At 36.4% G+C, this 17,234-nt stretch overlaps 1 protein-coding gene across 4 annotated transcripts in view; it reads left to right on the top strand.

Annotated features, from left to right (window-relative positions):
- The window catches only part of DRC8 (dynein regulatory complex subunit 8), a 131,236-nt gene that overhangs the window by 29,444 nt on the left and 84,558 nt on the right, over positions 1-17,234 (top strand). For 3 of the 4 annotated variants that reach the window (XM_082341370.1, XM_082341369.1, XM_082341372.1), the window contains one exon: positions 5,323-5,393. The exons of the other annotated variant lie outside the window; for it this stretch is intronic. In XM_082341370.1, the coding sequence (XP_082197496.1) occupies positions 5,323-5,393 (71 nt within the window). The remainder of the gene's footprint in view (positions 1-5,322; positions 5,394-17,234) is intronic. 4 annotated transcript variants of the gene reach the window in all.

Raw genomic sequence — 17,234 nt, 5'->3', positions numbered from 1 at the left:
AGGTGGGATTGGGGGCCCGAGAATTTGCATTTCTAACAAGTTACCGTAGGATGAGGATGCTATTAAAAAAACCATTGATCTAGAATCTAGAGTAAAATTTGCCATTTTAATGTATTTCCTTCCAGGTTTTTTCTAGGCAGATTTGTATTTTTTTTGTTTTACAGATTTGAGATTACCTTGTATATAGTTTTATGTCCAGCTTTTCCACTTACTATTATAAGCACTTTTTCATATCATAAGTATTTCTCAAACATTATTTTTAATACCTGGCATTCATTATATTTATGAAATATATTTAAGCTTTCCCTGACTGTTGGATGTTTACATTGTTTCCAAATTTTCTGTGCTGTAAATAATGCTGCAGTGAATATTCAATGAATGCCTTGTGTCAAGAATCTTTTGACCCAGCTTTGATCCCCACCCTCTATCCCCTTTGGAAAAATGATTTCATTCAATCTTGTCTTTGTCGGTTCTTACTAGTTATAATACTTAGGAGTTACAGAAGATAATCTAATTTCTAAATTCTGTGAGTACCTTGTTGTGATTCTTTTGTACTACTTACATTATTTTCTTTTAAAAATGTTTAATCAGGGCTTCCCTGGTGGCGCAGTGGTTGAGAATCTGCCTGCCAATGCAGGGGACACGGGTTCGAGCCCTGGTCTGGGAAGATCCCACATGCCGGGGAGCGACTAGGCCCGTGAGCCACAGCTACTGAGCCTGCGCGTCTGGAGCCTGTGCTCTGCAACAAGAGAGGCCGCGATGGTGAGAGGCCCACGCACCGCAATGAAGAGTGGCCCCCACTTGCTGCAACTAGAGAAAGCCCTCGCACAGAAACGAAGACCCAACACAGCCATAAATAAATAAATAAATAAATAGAAATTTTAAAAAAAAATGTTTAATCAAAGATACATAATTATCAGTCAGCTTATGATCAGGGTAAGATACATCTTTTTGCTTATTGTTTGTCTGTCCTTTTATAGTGGAAACTCCATGAAGTCAGAGACTTTATTTCACTTACTGTTTAATCCCTGGAATTTAGAACAATTGTAGGAGGTAGTAGTCAGCCTGTAAATATTTGTTGAAGGAATGAATAAACCAGGAGTAACACATTGAGTAAAGAAGTTTAATGTCACCCTGCATGGTCTTATTATGGGTAAATGTATTTTTCTGTTAACCTTCTAAAAATATTGAAAATAGCTCAGAGTTACCCTCATTACATTTGCAGAGGCACTCAGATTGGAAATTACATATTTAATCCAACCTCATCATTTAAACAGCTAGAATGGCACTTCCACTTCAACATGATGATTGAGCACCCCTTTATTTTTACCCTTTCTGAAACCCCACTAGAATGACAGTAAAGGAAAAAAAAAAAGGCATAGACTTAACAAAGATAGAGAGAATAGGAGAGGAGATAATAGGGGTTTGTTAAAAGACATTACTCAAGAGGTAATAAATTATTAAATTGATGGATGAGTGGCCACTAACTTAGCAGAACCAAAGAAAATAAACGTAAGCCTATAGAGGAGGGAGCCTAAAAGAAACAAACCAAGTGGAGCTGTAAAATCCTGGAAGGGCAGCAGCCGTCTCTGATGGCCTGTGTGTGGAGTAAGGCTAAATTTGGGAGGTTTGGATGAAAGTCATAAGGCAAATGGTTGGATCTGTCATCCCTTGGAGTAACCAACTGATAACTTCCCTTCCATCCGTGCAGAAGACTGGAAGTTTACTTTAAATCAGAGAGATTTAGGACTTAGGGATACCTGGCACAGTTGATGGTAGGGGGTGATGTGCCATGATTTTTACCAACTTTGATATAGTAGCTGAAATACTAACATTTGTATTCAATTTGATATTACCACATAGATTAAATACTTCTGAGTAGGACCCAAGGTAATAAATCTGAAAAGTGGTAGTATGTCTAATAGGATGTCAAAGAGATGGGGATTTGAAATTCTTTTAAGATCTTCATTAGTAATGAGGAAGAGGAGCTATGTACCTCTTTAATTGGTTGGTAGATTTGCATTGGTAACAACATTATAAAATAGTATAAGCACTAAAAGCTTCAAAAGAAGAGTGAAAGGGAATTTAGAGATTAAAAAACTTCAGGTGAAATCAGTAAATGAAATTTCATAGAAACTGTGCAATAATAATGAAATGAGAGGGAAACTGTTTCAAATGTGACTTCAGTTTCAGTGACTTTTTAATCTCCATTATACTTCAGCTGCCCACTCTCATGGCCAAACTGTATATTGCATCATCTAGAATTGTGCCACCTCTGACATCTTAAATTCAGATATTTTATTCTTGAACTACCTTCTTATTCAGCACTGATTATTTTTAAAAATAATTTTGTATAATAATTCTGTGAAATAATTTCAAATTTACAGAAAAATTATAAGAATAGTATAGATATTCCCACATTCCCTTTACCCAAATTAACTAATTTCAACATTTTGTCACATTTTTATCACTCTCCTTATCATATACCTATATTAAAAATACATATTATGTATCTATAATATATGTATTTTTTGCTTGAAACATTTGAGAGTATGTTACATACAATTGTGTCACTTTATTCCTTAATACTTTTGTATGTATTTCATAAGAAAAAAGATAATCTCTTATGTAAAATCTCAATGAAGTTTAACTTAGATACACTTTTTTAAAAAAATTGAAGTATTCACAATATTGTGTTAGTTTCAGGTGTACAGCAGTAATTCAGTTTTATATATATATATATATTCAGATTATTTTTCATTGTAGGTTATTACAAGATATTGAATATAGTACCCTGTTCTATACAATAAATCCTTGTTGCTTATCTATTTTATGTATAGTAGTTTGTATCTGTTAATCCCATACTCCTAATTTATTCCTCCCCCCTTCTCTTTCCCCTTTGGTAACCATTAGTTTGTTTTCTATGCCTGTGAGTCTGTTTCTGTTTTATATATAGATTCATCTGTATTACTTTTTAGATTCCACATATAAGTGATATTATATAATATTTATCTTTCTCTGTCTGACTGACTTCACTTAGTATAATAGTCTCTAGGCATTCTTTTTTATGGCTGAGTAATATTCCTGTGTGTGTTTGTGTGTGTGTGATTCTATTTTTAGTTTTTTAAGGAACCTGCATACTGTTTCCCATAGTGGCTGCACCAATTTACATTCCCACCAACAGTGTAGGAGGATTCCCTTTCCTTCATACCCTCTCTAGCATTTATTATCTGTAGACTTTTTGATGATAGCCATTGTGACCAGTGTGAGGTGATACCTCATTGTGGTTTTGATTTGCATTTCTTTAATAATTAGTGATGTTGAGCATCTTTTCACGTGCCTGTTGGCCATCTGTATGTCTTCTTTGGAGAAATGTCTTTTTAGATCGTCTGCCCATTTTTTGATTGGGTTGTTTGTTTTTTTGATAGTGAGTTGTACGAACTGTTTGTATTTTTGGATATTCCCCTTGTCGATCACTTTGTTTGCAAATATTTTCTCCCAGTCCATAGGTTGTCTTTCTGTTTTGTTGATGGTTTCCTTGTGCAAAAGCTTTTAAGTTTGATTAGGTCCCATTTGTTTATTTTTGCTTCTATTTCTTTTGCCTTGGGAGACTGAGAAGAAAATATTACTAAGATTTATGTCCAAGAATGTTTTGCCTGTGTTCCCTTCTAGGAGTTTTATGGTGTCATATCTTATATTTAGGTCTTTAAACCATTTTGAGTTTATTTTTGTATATGATGTGAGGGAGTGTTCTAATTTCATTGATATATAGGCAGCTGTCCAGTTTTCCCAACACCACTTGCTGAAGAGATTGTATTTTCCCCATTGTATTTTATTGCCTTCTTTGTCATATATTAATTGACTGTAGGTGTGTGGGTTTATTTCTGGGCTCTCTATTCTGTTCTATTGATCTGTATGTCTTTGTGCCAATAACAGGCTGGTTTGATTACTGTAGCTTTGTAGCATTGTCTGAGGTCTGGAAGGGTTATGCCTTCAGCTTTGTTCTTTTTCTTCAGGATTGCTGTGGCAATTCTGGGTCTTTTGTGGTTCCATATACATTTTAGGATTATTTGTTCTAGTTCTGTGAAAAATGTCTTGGGTATTTTGATAGCGATTGTATTAAATCTGAAGATTGCTTTGTGTAGTATGGCCATTTTAACAATATTAATTCTTCTAATCCAAGAGCATGTGGTATCTTTCCATTCTTTGAATAATTTTCAGTTTCCCTTATCAATGTTTTATAGTTTTCAGCATATAGGTCTTTCACCTCCTTGTTTAAGTTTATTCCTAGGGTTTTTTTTTTGACACAATTTTAAACAGGATTATATTTTTACTTTTTCTTTCTGGTATTTCATTGTTCATGTAAAGAAATGCAACAAATTTCTGTTTATTAATCTTCATCCTGCTCCTTGCTGAATTCATTTATTAGTTCTAATAGTTTTTGTGTGGAGACTTTAGGGTCTGTGTGTAGAGTATCGTGTCATCTGCAAATAGTGACAGTTTTACCTCTTCCCTTTTGACTTGGATACCTTTTATTCTTCTTGTCTGACTGCTGTGGCTAGGATTTCCAGTACTATGTTGAATAGAAGTGGTGAGAGTGGGCACCCTTGTCTTTTTCCAGAATTTAGTGGGAAGACTTTCAGCCGTTGAGTATGATGTTAGCTGTGGGTTTGTCATGAATGGTTTTTATTATGTTGAGATATGCTACCTCTATACCCCCTTCAGTGAGAGTTTTTATCACGTATGGATGTTGAATTTTGTCAAATGCTTTTTCTGTGTGTATGGAGATGATCATGTAATTTTTGTCTTTCGTTTTGTTAATGTGGTGTAGATACACCATTTTAATTTAATTCAGTGGTCCATATTCCAATTTTGTCAGTTGTCCCAGTTGTCAGTGATGCCTGTTATAGCATTTTCCCCTTCTAGTACAGATTTCAGTCCAGGATCACATATTGTATTTAGTGTCATGTCTCTTTAGTCCCCTTTAATCTAGAGCAGTACTTTAGTCTTTGTTATCTATCATGACATTGATAAACATTAACTGATTCAAAACGAATTTGGATCATCTATATCAATTCATGATCTTATATCTCTAATTCCCTCATTACCCTATTCACTGTTTCACTGATATGGCAGGGAAAATACAAGCCATAAAATAGAAACTCCCTCAATTTCCTGACACATACACATTTACCTGCATCTACTGGATTATTGCAAAAGCCTCTTAATTGTTTTAATTATTTTCATTTACTGTGTTGAAATCTGGTTATCTGGTGATGTATTCTCTGTTTAAAACCTTTTAATGTTTTCCCATTGCCTTAGGACGGTCTCAACTGTAGCAGAGCAGACTATGATGTTTTATTTCTCCAGGTTTTTCTCTAATCACAAGTCTGGTAGGTACCATCCTCCATGCGTTCTATACTTCACTGTAATGAACAGTTTGAAAGTTCCTGTAATGAAAGTACTAAGCCTGTGCATATATTGTTTTCTCATCCTGGGCTTCATTGAATAAATGGTATTGCTTAGTGGTTAAGAACATGAAATCTATAGTAACTGTTTATGAGTTCAAATTCCAGCTCTGCCACTTAAGAGCTGGGTAACTTTAGGCTAGGTACATAACTATTCTAACTTCCTCACATGTCACGTGAGGAGTATAGTAGAACCTACCTCATATGGTGGTAAAGCATGTAGCAGAGAGCTTCACATGTAGTAAGAGCTCCATACATGTTACCACTCATTACTTATTGTGCCAGGCACTATGTTGGACATTGGAGAATAGAACATATTTGGGCCTTACCCTCTTAGAGGTTATATACTCTAGAGGAGAGAACCATACTTACATAACATTTAATGATATTTGGGGTAAGTTCGAAAAGTTCTAGAAGAGGGACTCCTGACTTAATTTTTTCTTACTTCAGGGGCTTTGAGTGTGGCATTCCCTATACTGAAAAACCTACTAGTTTTCAGCTAAAGGAACTGCAGATTTAAAAGCCCAAATAAATAAAGGAGCATGGCTTATTAGAGGCATTGAATATAAGGGCCAGTGTAGCTGGAGTGGAGAGGTGAGGGTGGGTAAGACTGTAAGACTGTGAAATGAGGTTTATAAGTAGACAGAGGCCATACCTATTAGATGACCAGGTCAGGGGTGCTGACTTCTATCCAAGAGCAAGAGGAAGTCATTAAAGCCTTTTAATTAGGGAGATAATACAGTTCAGTTTGTGTTTTTAAGATGTCACTTGCCTGCACTGTGGCAGATTGGACCAGGGCAAGAGCAGATGATGATGGTGGTATCTTGGACTAGGTGGCAGCAGAGGAAATAGACAAGGTTTTAGAGTCTGGAGATTCTAAATTTCTTTGTGACTGCATGTTGAGATTTGGAGGAGAGGGTTATGGATGAATTAACACCGCTCCATTTCAATTTCTGACTATTTCTTCTGGTCTCTACCTAAGTCCCGCCCTCAAAACTGAGTTGGGTGCCACTTTTGTGCTCCTATAGTACTGTCTGCATACTTTGCTGAGTTTTAGCACATCTGCTGTTACAGTTTACTATAGCTTGTTTGTTTCCCTTTTAAATTAAAATGTATTTGTGGTAGATGATCAATAAATATTTGATAAATGAAAGTGTGTGTTAACATAAAGCTAGATGATGAGTGAATACAGTATTTTATTTTATTTTATAAATTTATTTATTTATTTATATTTTTTATTTTTTGGCTGTGTTGGGTCTTCGTTTCTGTGCGAGGGCTTTCTCTAGTTGTGGCAAGCGGGGGCCACTCTTCATCGCGGTGCACGGGCCTCTCACTATCATGGCCTCTCTTGTCGCAGAGCACAGGCTCCAGATGCGCAGGCTCAGTGGTTGTGGCCCACGGGCCCAGTCACTACGCGGCATGTGGGATCTTCCCAGACCAGGGCTCGAACCCGTGTCCCCTGCATTGGCAGGCAGATTCTCAACCACTGCGCCACCAGGGAAGCCCCGGTATTTTATTTTTAAGCCAGGTGTTTTGGTGGTATATTGTTTTTGGATCAAGTCATTTATAAAATAAGAATTCATTTAGAACTCCTTCTCCTCCCCAAAAAACAACTTAATTGGGTCTTGACTTTTTTTTTCTTTTAAACAGCATGTCTCTGGAAAAGGTATTGGCATTACTTGGGTCAAATAGAACAACAACATTATTTGTACTTCTAGTTAATTAACCTGGAATGCATTTCTTTACCTTCTTTGTTCTGTGTTTTAAGCAGTTCTCATGGTAAGGATTCCTCCTGGGGCTTATTATTTTCTCTTCATTTCTGCACGTGAGGTTTTGAGTACGTAGTTAAATATTTAAATATGTATACAGACATCTTAGCTTTAGAAAAAAAACCAGCTGCACTGTTTAAAACCTCTCTATTTTCTTAGGCAGTTTGACATATATTTTGGTTAAGACAGCTCCCTCTGTATTTATTATCATTAATTTCTTCTTTTGAAATTAAATGTTAAATTGTTTTGGTTTTTTCTTTGTATGGTTTGATTTTAACTTGGTATAATAGATAGTTTTTAGCCTTAGCGTTTCCATTGCTGAAAAACAAATACAATGTCAAATTGTTGGCTTTGGTAATGCCTAATATGGTAAGAAGGAAAAAGGAATTACTGTGTAATGATATAACTTGCCTCTGAGATTTCACCAATTAAAAAGCATTGTATTATGATATATTAATTTAGTTACATTTACTTTATAATAAAGAAGTCTGCTGTATGCTTTTGTGACCTAGAAGAGTAGGAACAACTAAGAATAATGTAAAGATACATTTTTAACAGAGTATGAAATATATAGTTTTATTTAGTATTTTAGAAAAGATGATTTACATATCTAACCTGATATAATAATTATAGTAATTACTAGTTTGAAAAATATTATTAGTGAAATACCAACAGATTCTAGTAAGGTTTATGACTTCATGAAAATTAATGCTAATAATCCTGGGTGTGAAATTAGATTTTTGCCTTTTTTCTCTTTCTTTATATGTTTCATAAATGAGTACAGTTTACCCTTGAACAATGTGAGGTTAGGGGTTAGATATTTGAATATCTGCATATAATTTATAGTTGGTCCTCCTTCCAGACGCGGTTCCCCCATGTCCACGGTTCTGCATCTCAGATTCAACCAACCATGGACCATGTAGTACTGTAGTATTTACTGTTGAAAAAAATTTGCATGTAAGTGGACCTGTGCAGTTCAAACTTCTGTTGTTCAAGGGTCAACGGTAACAGAAAACTTAATTTCTCTCAATCAAATCTATGTAACTTACTTTCCTGAGATACTAAGCAACTTCCCCCAAATTAGAAAAAATTAGACTAATAATGGATAACTTTTATTGAATATTACTGTAGTTCAGGTAGTAGCTTTCAAAACAACCTTGTGACGTTAAGATAGCACTGATACATTTTTACGGATGAGAGAAACTGAATAACTGAGCATACCTGTCCAAAATGTTACAGAGCTAATAATTGGTGGATCTGATCTTTAAACCCAGGTAGTCTGGTACTAGAATCTGTGATCTTAACCATTATACTGTGCTGCAACCTAGAAATGGTGGCAAAACTTTTTCAAAGTAAGATGTTAATAAAGTAATTTTTTTTATTACCTAAAGCCATACTTTATTCAGATTTTCTTAATTTTTACCTAATACCCTTTTCTGTTCCAAGATCCCATCTCCGATAGTACATTACATTTAGTTGTCATGTCTCCTTACACTCCTCTTGGCCCTGGCAGTTTCTCAGACTTTCCTTGTTTTTCATGACCACTTTGACAGTTTTGAGGATTAATGGTCAGCTGTTTTGTGCAATGCCCCTCTGTTGGAATTTGTACGATGTTTTTCTCATGATTAAACAAGGGTTATGGAATGTGGGGAGGGAGACTACAGAGGTAAAGTGCCATTTTCCTCACATCATATCCAGTGTACATACTATCAGTATAATTTATATCACTGTTGAAGTTTACCTGAATCACCTGACTTAAGGTAGTATTTGTTAGGTTTCTCCACTGTAAGACTCTTTTTTCCCCCTTTCCATACTCTACTATTTGGAAAGAAGTCACTATGCACAGACCATACTTAAGGAGTGGGGAGTAATGCTCTGCCTTCTTAAGGGCAGAAAATCTACATAAATTACTTGGAATTCTTCTGCACAGGAGATTTGTCTCTTCTCTCCTTTTTATTTGTTTAATCAATCATTCATTTGTGTCAGTATAGCCTCATGGATATTTATTTTATACTTTGGGTTATAATCCACTACTACTTTATTTATCTTGTTGCTCAAATTCTTCCAGCTTTGGTCATTGGGAGCTCTTCAGTTGACTCCTGTGTCCCTTTGATGCAGTTCCATCAATGTGAGGGTTTTTTTTTTTTAATTAAAAAAAAAAATTAAAGCACAACCTTACTTTCTGACAACAAGATACTCTGGGCTCGTCCTTTATATTTCTTACCCCAGTCCTAGAATCAGCCATTTCTCCAAAGAACCCTGGTTCGTTTTATTGGAGAATGGTATTAGAAACCAAGATCTAGGTTCTAGGTGTTCTCACTGCTACTGGGGTGTTGTTGCTTCTAGGTGCTCCTGGCTGACAGAGCAAGGAAATATATGTGTTTACACTAATGTGTGTGTGTGTGTGTATATATATATACACACACACACATAGAGGTATATATATGTGTGTGTGTGTGTGTGTGTGTGTGTGTAACTATCAGTATCAATATTAAGCTGAACATGAGTTCATATTGATATTTCCAACTCTAATCCATAATTACATGGATCATTCTAACATCCTACTATTGCTTATCAGTAAATTTCCACTCTGACAGTGAGAAACCTGGCTCCCACCATACACTATGCATTTACTATATTGTTCAGTTTCAGCATACATGTATAGCAGTGTCAGATTGTTAATTCATATCCCCATGGGAAACAACTTTGTCAGCTGGGGGACAGTGCTTATGTGCCGTTTGTTACTTTTGTCTTTAGTCTTACAGATCCCACTCATTTCTAAAATTACTTAGGTCAGCATCTTTCCTCCCCCGTTTCCTTCAGTGAGATTGTTTCATACATTTATAGTACAGTTTCTTTTGTCACAATCTGCATCCCATCCTGGGATTGCCTCCACCTCCTAAATGTTTTTCTTTGTAATTGGCATACATTAAGGTTCATACTTTGTGTTATATAAAGTTCTGTGGCTTTTGACAAATGCAATGTCATGTATCCATTGTTATAGTATGCTACAGAATAGTTTTACCACCCTAAAAAATTCCATCACTTATTCAACCATCTCCCCCTCTCTTTCTTTGTGTTTTATTTTTTAATTTTTTCTTTTTTAATTTTACCCACTCTCTATAAAACCCCTGACAACTGATCTTTTTCCTGCCTCTATAGTTTTGATTTTCCAGAATCTCGCATTATTGGAATAATATTGTATGTAGCCTTTTTAGACTGGTTTCTTAGTAATATGCAAGGTCACTACATGTCTTTTCATGGCTTGAAAGTTTATTTCTTTTTTATCTCTGAATAATATTCCAATATATGTATGTGCCACAGTTTATTTTATCTATTCACCTATTGAAAGACATCGTGGTTGCTCCCAATCCTTGGCAATTATGAGTAAAGCTTTTGTAAACATTCAAGTACAGGTTTTTGTGAGGACATAAGTTTTCAACTCATTTGGGTAAATATCAAGGTGTGTAATTGATGGATCATGTATGTAAGGCTATGTTTACCATTGTGAGAAACTACCAAACTGTCTTCCAAAGTGACTGTGCAATTTTGCATTCCCACTGGCAATGAATGACACTTCCTACTGCTCCACGTCTTTGTCAGCATTTGGTATTCTTAGTTTTTTGAATTTTAGCCATTCAAATAGGTGAGTAGTGGTGTCTCACTGTTTTTTTTTTAATATCTTTATTACAGTATAACTGCTTTACAATGTTGTGTTAGTTTCTGCTGTATAACCAAGTGAATCAGCTATATGTATACATATATCCCCATATCCTCTCCCTCTTGCGCCTCCCTCCCACCCTCCATCCCACCCCTCTAGGTGGTCACAAAGCACAGAGCTGATCTTCCTGTGCTATGCAGCTGCTTCCCACTGCAAGTGGCATTATTTCATACTTTTTTTATGGCTGAGTAGTATTCCGTTGTATATATGTACCACATCTTTTTTATCCAGTCATCTTTCAATGAACATTTAGATTGTATCCATGTTTTGGCTGTTGTGAACAGTGCTGCTATGAACATAGGGGTGCATGTATCCTTTTGAATTATAGTTTTGTCTGGGTATATTCCCAGGAGTGGGATTGCTGGATCATATGGTGATTCTATTTTTAGTTTTCTGAGGAACCTCCATACTGTTTTCCATAGTGGCTGTTCCAACTTACGTTCCCTAAGGACGCCACACAAAAACTACTAGATCTAATAAATGAATTCAGCAAAGTAGCAGGATACATTCAGAAATCTGTTAACATTCAGAAATCTGTTGCATTCCTTTACACTAACAATGAAGTATTAGAAAATCTGTTGCATTCCTTTACACTAACAATGAAGTATTAGAAATCTGTTGCATTCCTTTACACTAACAATGAAGTATTAGAAAAAGAATGTAAAACAACAATACCTTTTAAAATTGCACCAAAAAAAAACACAAAAAAGAAAAAAAAAAAACCTAGGAATTAACCTGACCAAGAAGGTGAAAGACTTATATGCTGAGAACTATAAAACATTAATAAAGAAAATAAAAGAGCATTCAAAGAAATGGAAAGATATCCCATGCTCTTGGATTGGAAGAATTAATATTGTTAAAATGGCAGTACTGTCATTGTTATAATTTTTAACTCTCTGATGACACATGGTATTGAGCATCTTTTCATATATATGTACATGTAGAGAGAGAGAGAGATGAAAATGCCCATTTTGGGTTATTTTTTTCTTGCTGAGTTAATAAAATAAATTTTAGTGGACATTTTTCTGTTTGGTATTAGTCTTCCTGATTATTATTCTGGGTACATTATTGAGAGCTTGTTTACTATGAGCCAACTTCAATATTTATCTCTTTATATACATTATTATACTTAATCTTCATAACCACTCTATGAGGTATTATTCTCGCTTTATAGATAAAGAAATAGGCTAGTAGGAGGCAGGACCTGTTTGAGCAAATATATAGTTAGTAATAGGCAGGGCTTATGCTATTACCTGCTATTTTAAACTTTTATATTAATGCTCCAAATTTTTAGAAAATCATGTAAATAAACATCTTGACATTTATTTAAAATCAGGAAATGAGTATCTGTAAGGAAACTATGTTTTTTTGGTCACTCTGGTTTTCATAGTGCAGAAAATAAAGAAAGCTGTTAAAATTGATCAATTAATTCAAGAAAAAAATCAGTTGAATTTTATAGAAGGCGTTTTACATTTTGTGACTGTGTGTTTTAAACCACAGCAAAAAACAGAGATAGGAATAGCTGATGGGAACTGAAAACTGCAATAAGCTTTCTTCTAAACCATAAAGTTCAGTTGATAGACATCTTTTTATAGATATGCCTGTGATTGCACACTGTTTTTAGGCTTGAAAAGTTTTTCATCAAGGAAAAACTTTCCTTAAAATTTGTAAAAGCTGTTTACAATAAAATAGCAAACTATGAAAAGATAGAAACCTATCCAGCTCATTTTAAAGCTAAGTTGGACCCTATTTTCCTTAAAATGCAGACCACAGCAGCAGTGGAGCACAATTTAGTATATGTTTAGTGAGTAAAAGTTTTTTAACACTACTTCCAAAATAATTTTTCAAACTTTAAGTTCTTTATAAGATTTAGATAATGACAAACCCAGATGCGAGAGAGAAGGGAAAATAAAACTAATCAGATTTAGCAAAATTTGTGAAGCAACTAGGATTACAGAAATAAAGGAATGAATTCAACATAGTCCCAGTATTAGTTAATTATTGCTGTGCAACCAATTACTTCCCCAAACTACCAGCTTAAAACAACTCACACAATTTCCAGATGTAGCTTTACTGGGGGACCCTGGCTCAGAGTGTCTCACAAATCTTGGGCTCACTTACATGGCTTTTGGCAGGAGGCCTCAGTTCCTTACTGGTTGTTGGCCAGAGGCCTCAGTTTCTTGATGCATGGGAGTCTTCTTAGGCCATCTGAGTGTGCTTATAACCTGGCATCTGCCATCCCTCAGAGTGAGTCATCCAAGAGACAGATAGAAAGACAGATAAAGACAGAAGCCACAATAGTTTGTATAACCTAACCTCTGAAATGGCGTACCATTATTTTTGTCATATTCTATTGGTGACATCACTGGAATAATGGTGGAGACAGCTACACAATGGTGTGACTGCCAAGAGGTGGGGATATTTGGGAACCATCTTGGAAACTACCGTAGTCTTCCCTCTGGTCCCCAATGATTCAGATTCTTCCCACATATAAAATATTTTTACCCTCTTCCAAGATCCACCAAAGCCTCATCCCATTTTAGCATTAGGTAAAAGTCCAAAATGTTATATCTAAATCAAGCCCAGGTGTGGACGAGGTTCTATGGTACAGCTCTTCAAGTATAATTTCTGTCCATCTGTAGACTTATGAACTAAAGAAACAAGTTATTTGCTGCTTACCACCTGACATGAAATGGTGGAATGGGTAAAGGATAACCTCCATAGACACTTCTCTTTAAAAAAGGTGAAAATAGGAGGCACACAGGAGTTACTGGTCCATAAAATCCAGCAGGGCAAATTTTGGTAGGTTCTTGATTAGGACCTGGCCCTATTGACCAGAAATGATTCTAGGTGGCTTTTAGCTCAGCCCTCTGGGCTCTTGGTTATATTCTCTTGTCATCCTTACTTTTATGAGAGATGGTAAATGTTTTCAGCTACTCAGTTTTCTAAACCTGTTTTCTGTCAATAGAATTTTTGGGAGTTAAAGACTTTTTTCATTTTGTACTGTCTTTATCCCCTTTTATTCCAAGATGGAGGTGTTTCTGCAAATATAATTCTCTTAAAATCTTCATGGGCCGCCTATGAATTTTATTATCCATTAGATAAAAGCCACATACACAAATTTGAGATAAGCCATTTTAAAAAAAATTTATTTATTTATTTATTTATGGCTGTGTTGGGTCTTTGTTGCTGTGCGTGGGCTTTCTCTAGTTGTGGTAAGCAGGGGCTACTCTTCGTCGCGGTGCACGGGCTTCTCATTGCTGTGGCTTCTCTTGTTGCAGAGCACAGGCTCTAGGCGCATGGGCTTCAGTAGTTGTGGCACGCGGGCTTCAGTAGTCGTGGCTCGCGGACTCTAGAGCGCAGGCTCAGTAGTTGTGGTGCGTGGACTTAGTTGCTCTGTGGCATGTGAGATCTTCCCGGACCAGGGGTCGAACCCGTGTCCCCTGCATTGGCAGGCAGATTCTTTACCACTGCGCCACCAGGGAAGCCCAGAGATAAGCCATTTTTTACTTTGAGCTTCTGCTGAGAGAGCTGAGAGACATTAAGCTTCTTTCAAAACTCTATTGTTTGATTGAAAGGGTCTGTGACACCCTCAGACTCTTTAGAGGTTGTTTTGCTAGTTCAAATGGTGCCCTGAGGTCAAATATTTGATCATTCTGAGGTCTTAACAAAGGATTTTACAGCCACATAGTTTGTTTTATGTTTAGACTGTGTTTTCCTGGCAGCTCCAAATTTGATCTTTGCCCAGAAGCCATTTCTTATCTTCAGGGGCAGGGGGAGAGTTGGGAGGGAGGGAGAGAGGGAGAGGGAGGGTGGGAGAGAAAGAGAGAGAAAAAAGAGAGAGAGAGGGAGGGAGAGAGAGACTACAATAAAAGCCTAATAATGGAAGTGACATACTGTTATTTCTGCCATGTTCTATTGGTTATACAATCAACGCTGGTATAATGTGAAAGGGGACTATACATATGAGTGAAAATCAAGAGGCAGGAATCATTGGGAGCCATCTGGAGGTTGTTTACCATGTTTGTGCCTTTAAGAATTTCATAGTGTAGTGAGCGTTTATTAGTGCCTACAGGTTCTAAGCACTGTGTTAGATAGCCACATGTTCATTTGGTATTTACAGTCCTGAAAGGAACTGCTACCCCCTATTAAAGCTTAAAGAGATCAAGTAAGTTGTTCAAGAACTCCATAGAGAACATAGATTTTGAACCGAAGATTGGGAAAAAAAGACTTGGGAGCCTAGGCCTTAGATAAAAGAGTAGGTAAATAGCCCATAGGATTATTGTCTTTGTATTTAAATATGAATTTTCTTCAGTATACTTATGTTCAGCAGTTGGTATTTGACTTTCGTTTCATAGGTGGACATCTCTGATCAATTATCCTTTTTTGTATTCCCTTCTCTATATAGCTCTGACCTTATCCTTCTGACTTCTTCTCACCACGTTCCGTGGAGTCCTTTGAAGCCTCAGACTTATTCTTTTTTTTTTCTGCCTTTTTACTTTTATTTATTATTATTTTTTATTGGAGTATAGCTGTTCCACAGTGTTGTATCAGTTTCTGCTGTACAGTGAAGTGAATCAGCTATATGGGTACATACATTCCCTCCCTTTTGGACCTCCCTCTCACCCGCCTCCATCCCACCCATCTAGGTCATCACAGAGCACCAAGCTGAGCTCCCTATGCTGTACAGCAGGTTTTTTGGAGCCTCAGACTAATTCTAAAGTAAATAAACATCCTTCACATCTCTTACTTAAATTAACCCTGGCTTTTTTTTTTTTTTCTTTCTGGAATACCACTTCTTTCGGGGCCATCTTGAGTAAGGGCTATTCATTCCCCTGTGTCTTTTTGTCTTCAAGTAGTAAGTTGAATCAGCCCACTTCTAGTTCCAATTCTCATTTATTGTTGTATAAAAATTCTTCTTCCTTTGAAATTTGTTCCACATTATTCAGCTTCTCTCTTTGTCACTGTCATTTATCAATTTCCCTCTAGTTTACTCTTTGTTGGTCAAAGCCTTTGGCACTCTTTATCAGTTTTCTCTCCATTCCAAATTCTACCATCATTCTGGGTAACTTAAGTGACAAGGTTCATTCATCTAACACACTAGTTTCATAATTTCTTGTTATTTTCAACTTCAGTGACCTTCTGCCCCTTTTCAACATCCTATTTTCATGGCTAAACCCTGTGAGACACTTTGAAATCTTTACTTTTTCATTATATTGGCCAGCTACAATCTCCTAGATTTCCAGTGGTGTTCTGCTTCCTTACATATAAAATACCTGCTGTTGGATCTTATCAAGACCTCTAGTTTTCTTGATTCTTCTCTCCCCTTCCCTCCTCTCAGTTTATTAATCAAACAAAACTGATTCTGGCTAATGTAAGTAGAAAAGGAATTTATTAGCAGATGGTAAAGAGTTCACAAAATCAACAGGAAAGCTGGGAAACCAGCTTGGACAAAAGCACAAGAACCAAGGAGGCTCAGCAGCCTATACCACAGCTAAAGTCATGCTATAAGGACAATCTGGTTAATGTGCCACTGCCCCGGACCACTGGTACTAAATTCTTGCTGTTATTGCTTCTGCCATTCCCATAAATAATTTAAAAATTATCTCTACATTTTTGTATTACTTCCTTAAGATTCAAAAATCCTGCACAAGAACATCTGATTGGCTGAGCCTAGGTCACATGCCTGTTCCTTTGTCACCAGAAGACTAGGAGAGGGAAGATCTATCCTTTTTGACTTACTTAGTGAGAGAGAGAACATTGTATTCTGCTAATACTATATACAAAGGGATTCTCTCCAAGCAGGAAGAATTTTTGGATTCTGGGTGTGAAAAAAAATGAAGAGGAAAAGGAGAGGAAGAAGAGGAGAAAAAAAGATGGAGAAGGGGGAAGGGGAAGGAGGAGGAAGAAAAGGAGAAGATGGCAGCATCCACAAAGTCTACTTTAGCCTAATACTGGCTTGGGGATTGGGGAAGTCTGCCTTTAAGCCATCTGATCCAACTTCAGCCTCTTTATTCTCAGTAGATGATCTTGCTTGTATTTAAAAAATGGTAGCCATCAGACCTGAACTCCCTTAACTTGTTGCCTCTACCTATAAACACACTTTCATCAGCACTCTCCTTTCCCACCTTCCTTTAGTTATCCTAATAGAAGAGCTGTTCCTACTCTTGTTCAAGGCTAATTTTCTCATTTGTATTCATGATCTCATCATGAATGAGGTACTCCAGGACCTTCCTTCATTAGTTAAGCCTTGCTCCCCTTTAGTTAAGATTATTT

The sequence above is a fragment of the Balaenoptera borealis genome (genome assembly GCF_965194805.1).
Source record: "Balaenoptera borealis genome assembly, chromosome: 1".
Taxonomy (NCBI): Eukaryota; Metazoa; Chordata; class Mammalia; order Artiodactyla; family Balaenopteridae; genus Balaenoptera; species Balaenoptera borealis.
This window is presented reverse-complemented; position numbering and strand designations above follow the sequence as displayed.